The sequence below is a fragment of the Anoplophora glabripennis genome, unplaced genomic scaffold, assembly GCF_000390285.2.
Source record: "Anoplophora glabripennis isolate ALB-LARVAE unplaced genomic scaffold, Agla_2.0 scaffold84, whole genome shotgun sequence".
In the NCBI taxonomy this organism is placed as follows: domain Eukaryota; kingdom Metazoa; phylum Arthropoda; class Insecta; order Coleoptera; family Cerambycidae; genus Anoplophora; species Anoplophora glabripennis.
In genome coordinates, this window is record NW_019416213.1 from 1,359,047 (window position 1) to 1,367,326 (window position 8,280).

Below are 8,280 nucleotides of genomic sequence, written 5' to 3' on the forward strand. Positions count from 1 at the left end.
CACTTCTGAACAAAATTTTCATATTAATGTTTATTTTAATTATCACTAAATGAATATGCATACTTACCTGAAGATGTAAATAATATATACATATATTTTGAAATACATTCTGCCAGTTTTGCAACTAATGAAAAAGTGTAATGTTGAAAACAAATTCCTAGATTTAACATTTTGGAGTCATAGCTGATATACCTATGCCAAGATTTTTCACCAAATATACACAGTTCATTTTTATTAAAAATAATTAAAATTTAATTTTAATTGAAAAAAAAACTGCCACAAAAAAATTGGGATCCATTTATCAGTGTTAAAGTAGTTCTAATGAACAGTAGGCATCACTTTTGAAAAACCTTTAGTTATCATCAGAGTTCTGGATACATGATTTCCAACAGAACCTGACTCAAATTACTAATTTAAAGTTGTTCACAAATATGTCAGGACATAATATTAATTTTTAACCTAACCTAACCTTTTTGTACTTGCTACAATTATACTAATGTTAGTTCTATTCTTCAATTCTGAAATTGTTTTTTTTTCATATTCGTGTGCTATGTACGTTTTTATTTTGAATTTTTAAACATACAGGATGAGTCATTAATAATGGTACACAGCTTAATGGTAGATTGTTAACGTCAAAATATAGCGATTTAACCAGACATGCCTTTGTCAATTATTGCTCCATTTCGTTCTACCGGGTGTTAAAGTTGAAAAAATGTTTTCGATTTTTTGCTATATTTTAAGTATGTATGGACCGATTGTTTTGAAAATTTGTAGTTTTACGTTCTTATGACCTGCTAATTTTCTAATTTAATTCCCGCGGAATCTCAAAAACTTAAAACGTCTGTATCTCGAAAGTGGTTGAGTTTATCGATTTCTAACAAGTATGTATACCTTTTTTTATTTAAAATTGAACCTAGTTCAATAATTTCTAGTTAAAAAATTCAAAATTGCAAAATACAAAAAGTTGGATATGTTTTTACATTGATAGGACAGTATAACTAGCGCCCCCTAGACGTGACCCCCAACACTGTTTGCATATTCATATTTGCCACCTCGAAAAACGTAAAACTACAAATTTTCAAGACAATCGGTCCATACATACTTAAAATATAGCAAAAAATTGAAAACACTTTTTCAACTTTAACACCCCGTAGAACGAAAAGGAACAACAATTGACCAAGGCATGTTTGGCTCAATCACTATATTTTGATGTTAACAATCTGCCATTAAGCTGTGTACCATTATTAATGACTCACCCTGTACACATAAATACACTATTATTGGCCATCGGTGACACTGCCAACTTAACATGACAGAGTTCGTTATATTATTTCTTATCGAATTCCACTTATGAAAACACCGTTCTCTTTTAATGTAGTTTTTTGCTAAGGACTTTATCAACTAGCTAAAAGGTTACTTTATACAATAAAACTCCACTGTTTAATGATTGTCTTTATTATTACATAAAATTACACTTTCGCAAAAGAAATATCTTATAAATCATTTTTTAAAGTAAGTACAATATCAGACTTTCGGCTGTCCCTTAACTAAAATTGGACTCGGTTTAAAAAACAATTCACAGTACAGAATATGAGAATACCAAAGCTCTAAAATAATAAGCGGTGCTCCTTATTATGTACATCCGTTAATCGTGAACTTGACGAAGTGAAGCTTTTGTCTCCTAATATCCGTAAAAATTAGATGTGGTAGAGTTGCTTGTCCCGTCAAGTTTTTTCAGTCAACGACACATCCCAACAACTTCCGAAAGAGGAATCTTAATAAAATAGTAGGTACTACGTGATTCTCTTCGTAGATATGTTTATTATTGTTTATAGAAGGTAGAAAAGCTAGTTTTATGTACAGCAAAAAGCACTTTTCGCGAAAACAGAGATCTCACTCGTAAAGGAACTAAAATCTTATGTACAAAATTAAAATTATTTACAAAATATAATTTTACATCAATTCGAGATTGATGGAAACTCTAGGTACATACATAATTAACACTTCTCAGATTGTCTTCATATTTGGTAACAATTTTGTTATGCGGGTCGCGGACCCCATCACAATTTCTACTAAATATTTTCATTTGTGATTATTTGGCAAGAGATGCGTCCAAGCACTTTGACTTAATATCGAATTTTTAATGCTGCCAAAGAGAGAAAAGGATAGTGACTATTTTAGTTGCAAAATTTTCGCGCTATGTTGTGATTATATATATTTTTCATATGCTTCCTTATCTTTATTTTAATTAAATCACATTTACACGAGTGTTACTGATGCAACTTGCCAATGAGTAAGTTGGCAAAAGAATTGATGTTTTCATCATTCACTCAACCCTTTTGTCTGTAAAAATATGAATTTTTTGGATACGTTGCTTGAACTCTGAGTATGTTATCTAAGTCGTAATTGTAACTTTTAAATAGAATGGCTTTTAACTTCTATATAATTTGACAAAATTTAGTTAGGATTACATGTTTGGTTATTTCAAGAAATGTGAACTCTAATTATCTAAAAGAAAAATTGAATTAATGCAATGATCACCAAAAATTACTCAATTAGCAAATACAACACAATTACAACTAAAACAACAACAAAAGAGAAAACTAAAATCCAGAAAAAATAGCGCCTTAAATATTAGGCATAGCTCTGACTGTGTTCAAGCGTCAGCCCGGTTATTTTACTCCCTTGCTCCACCCAGTTTTTTAACCTCCCCCGCAACTCTTCCAAACTTTTCGATTTTGCTTTGTTTATCCTCTTGTATTTCACGTCTTTGGGTTTTGTTACTGATCTATGATTCGACATAACTCTATTGTAAGTCTTAACCTGACTTTTGGGATTTTCTTCATTGCAGTCATCATTGTTATTGGTATTTTTATCACTATTACTATATGGCCAGCTGGGTACTCCGCAGATCTTCTCTTCCAGAGATTTCTCTCTCACTATTAGACTCTCATCGCTAGCTTCAATGTTACAGTTCGATTTTCCTCGGGTCGCGAAATTCTCTCGTTTCTTGTTGGCTTCGCTTTTATTTTCTTGGTCATTATCAGCGTCTTCCTCTACACTGTAGACAGTCTCCAAGATCTCCGGCCGACGCAGAAAACCATTGTTCCTGCGTGTCAAGGTATACTTCAAATTTGGGTCAATTGCATCGGATATGGACCGTACAACGGTCACTCCATCGGAATTCGTTGAACGAAATTTAGGAATGTGATAAATGTTGCTATCTGAATCAATGTCTTCCATCACCACAGCACTGTCCGAGTCATTCAGTGAATCTAAATCTGGTAAATTGCTTTCTAGTTCGGTTAGCTCCGCTTGTGGAACTTCTAGGCCGTTGTCAATGAGTCGGTTGGATAGAGTTTCGATGATCCTTTGCTGTCTGTGGATAATATTCTCTCTAATGTTCAACATGGCCGATATGTCCTTTTGCTTTCTGATCAGTCTTGATTCAAATAACAGTAACTTGGAACTGAGGGCCTTGAGCTGGTCGCATTTTTCTCTTTGCAGGCGAGATATCAGGAGTTCCTGAAAAAAAATTAAAAAATATTTAAAAATACTCTGATCTGTAAGTATTAATAGTAGTAGTAGTAATAGTAGGTAATGGTGGTTGTGGTACTGCTCATCAAGCATAGCATTTAAGTGGATGAAATCGAATAACGGTTTAAAATGGTCAAATAATCAAAAATAAATTTATGAATGTTTATTATTTTATCTTGCTTCTATGTGTTTTCTGCACATTTATATGTGCTGACTTAAATTTCAAATGCTGTATTTAATTTACTCATTTTGTACACTGTTTATATTCTTTAAGTTGTATAATGATGGAGATATTTTATGTTTCTTTTTATAAAATTTCAAAATCATTATCATCCACTACAAAATCTTAAAAAACTATGTTTGACGAGTTGTAATAGTAGCATGTGATATTTTTAGGTGGTAAACTTGAGTAGCTTCGGGTGAAAAGCAAAAATGCGAGTTGAGCCTTCAGTTCAATAAAAATTTTATTGAACTGAAGACAAAAGAAAAAAAGTTGTCTGTACTTTTCATGCGACATATGTTATCCGTAGTATTTTTTGCCCCCTGATCACGAATCCGGTGTCAGAATTGAGCTATCACATCACAGGAACTTCCTAACCTCAAAAAAACAGGTCAAAAATAGCAAAAATTCATGAAAAAGTGCTAAGGAAAATACAATTAATGGTTCTTTTTCTGACCCAAAAAAAACCGGGTCAATTAAGGTCAGATATCACGAATTTTCAAAAAATAACCCATTCGCGCTAAATTTGGTATACAGGGTTTTTCGGGGTCGCTGATCACGGATCCGAGGTCAATTTTGCAAAATTAAAAATGGTGGATCCAAGATGGCCGACCAGAGTTTCAAAAAATAACCCATTCGCGTAAATTTGGTATACGGGGGTTTTTGGGGTCGCTGATCACGGATCCGAGGTCAATTTTGCAAAATTCAAGATGGCGGATCCAAGATGGCCGAAAAAATTTTCAAAAAATAAATAACATTCGTCCCAAATTTGGTATACGGGGGTTTTAGGGGTCGCTGAACACGGATCCGAGGTCAATTTTGCAAAATTCAAGATGGCGGATCCAAGATGGCCGACCAAATTTTCAAAAAATAACACTCGCGTCAAATTTGGTATACGGGGGTTTTTGGGGACGCTGATTACGAATTACAAGGTTAGAATTGCGAAATTCATTTTGTAATATTTCTGTTTACTTACTCTATAACCTGAGTACCCAATCATGTTTTAACCTTAAAGTACGTACGTAGGTAATTGATTAAATTTTTAAAAACGAATTTTGTAAATCTGACCTCGGATTCGTGATCAGTGTCCCCGAAAACCCCCATATACCAAATATGGCGCTAATGTGTTTTTTCTTGAAAATTTGATCGGCCATTTTGGATCCGCCATCTTGAATTTTTGCAAAATTGACCTTGGATTCGTGATCAGCGACCCCGAAAACCCCCGTATACCAAATTTGCCGTGAATCTGTTATTTTTTGAAAATTCGTTATATCTGACCCATTTTTTTAGGTTAAAAAAAAAACATCAATTCTTACAGCGGATTCACGTTCGGCGAGGTCTTAACCATATAAACGAACATTTGAATATAGAAAAAAAAATAGTATTTTTCCTAGCACTTTTTCGTGAATTGTTGCTATTTTTGACCTGTTTTTTGAAGTTAGGAAATTCCTGTGATGTGATGGCTCAATTCTGACACCGGATTCGTGATCAGGAGGCAAAAATACTACGGATAATATGTACAGACAACTTTTTTTTGTGTGGCTGTGTAATGAGACAACTAGTCAAATACAGGACTGAAAATATTAGATGGAGACTCACTGAACAAGGGTGAAATGGATTTTTTTGGGAAGACCTATCATTGTTGTTGTGTCTAATAATAGGCACACTTTGTAACAATTACTAATTTTTATTGTACTGAAATTCAACTTTCAAGTCTGTTTTCTACATGGTTTATAGCTAGCTCTAATCTGTGCAGGTTGCAACGAAAGGATAGTAAGACGTCCAGATGGGCTTTCTTCAAGATTCAATGTATGCGAGAGACGTCAACTTAAAAAGGGCACATAAAAATGTTAATAGTAATTAAGTGTTAATTTATCAATATTATTCAATGTGAATCTTCTTAAACAATAATGGAAACTCTTATGAATTGTGCCAAGTTGATAATTAATAAAATTTTTGAAGAGTGGATGTTTTATTTTTATTCCTTTCATGAGTGCATTATTCTTCAGTGCAAGTTAAAGTTAATGCAAATCAGTCTAAAAATATCGAAAATTTGGGTTAGACAAGCTAAACATTTCAAATGTTTGTTAAAATTTCAGTAAAAAATTAGAAAAAAATAAGTAAAATTTTAACCAAACAGATGGCGTCACTTATATGTCGCCGGCACAAGTTGTCCGTAAAGTTATAGTACTATCTGAGAGGAATTAATACATTCAGTAAATCTCTTGTAAAAGGGGGGATAGGCGTTTATTTTGTTTAAAATAAAAATGGTACATTATTCTTCAGTACAAAATGGCAAATATTGCAAATCAGCTAAAAGTTTCAAATGAACTAAAATTTCGTAATTCATAGTAAATTTGTAATCAAACAGATGGCGCCACTTATATGTCACCGACACAAGTTGTCCGCAAAATCATAAGACTATCCGAGGATTTTTAACATTCAGTAACTTCTTTGCCGTAGTGGGGGTAGGCGTTTTTTTTTAATTTTAAATAAAACAGGATATTAGACACTAAACAGTATAGAACAAACTAATCACAAAAATATAAATCTTATTCACATCTGAAACTAGTGATGTACTCTTAAAAATGTCTACTATTAATCTAGTTAGGTAGTCGAAAGCGCAAAGTTCCGTTAACTTTGTGTAGGTGAGATAACTTGAAAATTGTGGTGGCGCCATCTATTACCAAAATTTTACATACATTATTTATATTATCAGTTGACCGACCCTTTGCATAATTTTGGAACTGTTTCACTAAACAATGAGGTGTGTGTTATAGATAATTTTTAATTTAAGTAGACACATTGCGGGTCTATTGCTCTAAATTCTAAATAATAAGAGACAAATCTTAAAAAAAAGAAAAAGATTTATTCTATTATAAGTGTTTTGCATTTCTACAAAGTAACACAAATACTTTCTTTATTCAAATTTTTCAAATACTTAATTGAAATTTGGATTTTATTCAAAAGCGAACATTAGAACAACTCTGGATATTCTTCATATCTAACATCTAACGCTATTCGGCAATTCTACAAAATGCTTGCATGAAACTTCTGATCTGCAGTCGCCGTGATCGTTTCTTCGTGATAGGTACCTGAAATAATTTTAATTACGTAAGTACCTTTTTTACGATAATTTTAAAGGTTTGTCTATACCCTGCTCTCACTTGATATCAACATATTTCTGTTGGTTTCGCTTTACTTTCTTACAAAGTATTTTTTTCCTACAACTTTTAATGCTACTACATCTACTAATATATTATCTGTTACTTTATTTCTATCCCTGTAGTGTGTAAAATTGTGAACATTGTGGATAATTGTGAAAATTGCGGATAAATGAACACGAAATAAGAGATAAGAAAATGGGGCCTGTTTTAGGTGACAGATAAAGCAAAATATGTTGCATTTTTGTATATTCGTACATTTTAACAGGAATAAGTTCGCGGCTGAGTTGGACCCGCCTACAAATGCGCAGTAGGTAATAGGACTAGAATGCTTCAATGCTTTTATCCGTTTATCTTGAAAACCTTATTTGCTTGCACAAGTGCTGTTCCTCGTCTGCAAACTTATTCTTGTTAATCTGAACGTATTTGAAGGAGAATACTGGAAGGTCGACATTTCACTTACAACAAAATGAGACGCAAGTAGACGTATTTTAATATATATAACCATTAATTTTATAAGCTACGTTATCAAATAAGTAGAGTTCGGGGTTTTCGTCGGTTAGTCGTATGCGTGTACTACGTAAACAAATAAATAAATGGGTAGGTATAAATAAAAATAAATAATTTGCGTACTTTATCAGCGTTTTTATCTCTTGGCGCGTTCAACATTACTAGAATATTAAAACACGTATACACGAAGCAAACGCGAAACCGATAACTGCCGTTATTACCAGTTTCGTAGTTCGTACGATGCGCTGTAGCGAAAGGCCGACGCGACGGCTATGATCATCCGACATTGTCCCGAACTCTACAAATAAGTCAAAATAGAAGCTAGCGCTTGCCCACGAATTTAATAGGCTGTCAGGATCCAGGGCGCATAGCCATCGACGTCCTAACTCTGACATACAGGGTGTCTCATGATTAGCTGCCAATCCTAAACAGGCCAATTCTATGATCAAAACTAAGTAAAAAAGTTCATATGAACATGGGTCCGGAAATGCTTCCTAAGGGCACAGGGACCCATCGAAGAGGGAGGAATGGAAATCATTTTTTTGCAATATCTCTCAATCGCGTTGTGATAAATGAATGAAATTTGGTATACACAGCTAAATTTTGATGGGCAATTTGATGGACTAATCCATTTATTTCCACAAGGTCCATTGGGGTGGGTACGGGGGGGCCCTTGGTACTTTGCGTGTGTAACTTTTTCATCTTTGACTTTTTAACAAATTGGACAGCAAATTCCGTTTTCCCGAACTGTTTTACGTTAAAAAGGTACTCTTGTTTCAAATCGTTATCTTTAACGGTTTCTGAGAAAATCGCTCTTGAATTAATCCCACTTTGGTCAATTTCATAGTA

At 33.5% G+C, this 8,280-nt stretch overlaps 1 protein-coding gene across 1 annotated transcript in view; it reads right to left on the reverse strand.

Moving 5' to 3' along the window:
• Nucleotides 1–1,390: 1,390 nt before the first annotated feature.
• LOC108904486 overlaps nt 1,391–8,280 on the reverse strand; it is a 20,748-nt gene continuing 13,858 nt past the window's right edge. Inside the window, exon 3 of the mRNA XM_018707079.2 lies at nt 1,391–3,525. Coding sequence (XP_018562595.1) covers nt 2,635–3,525 — 891 coding nt within the window. The 3' untranslated portion in view covers nt 1,391–2,634. The remainder of the gene's footprint in view (nt 3,526–8,280) is intronic.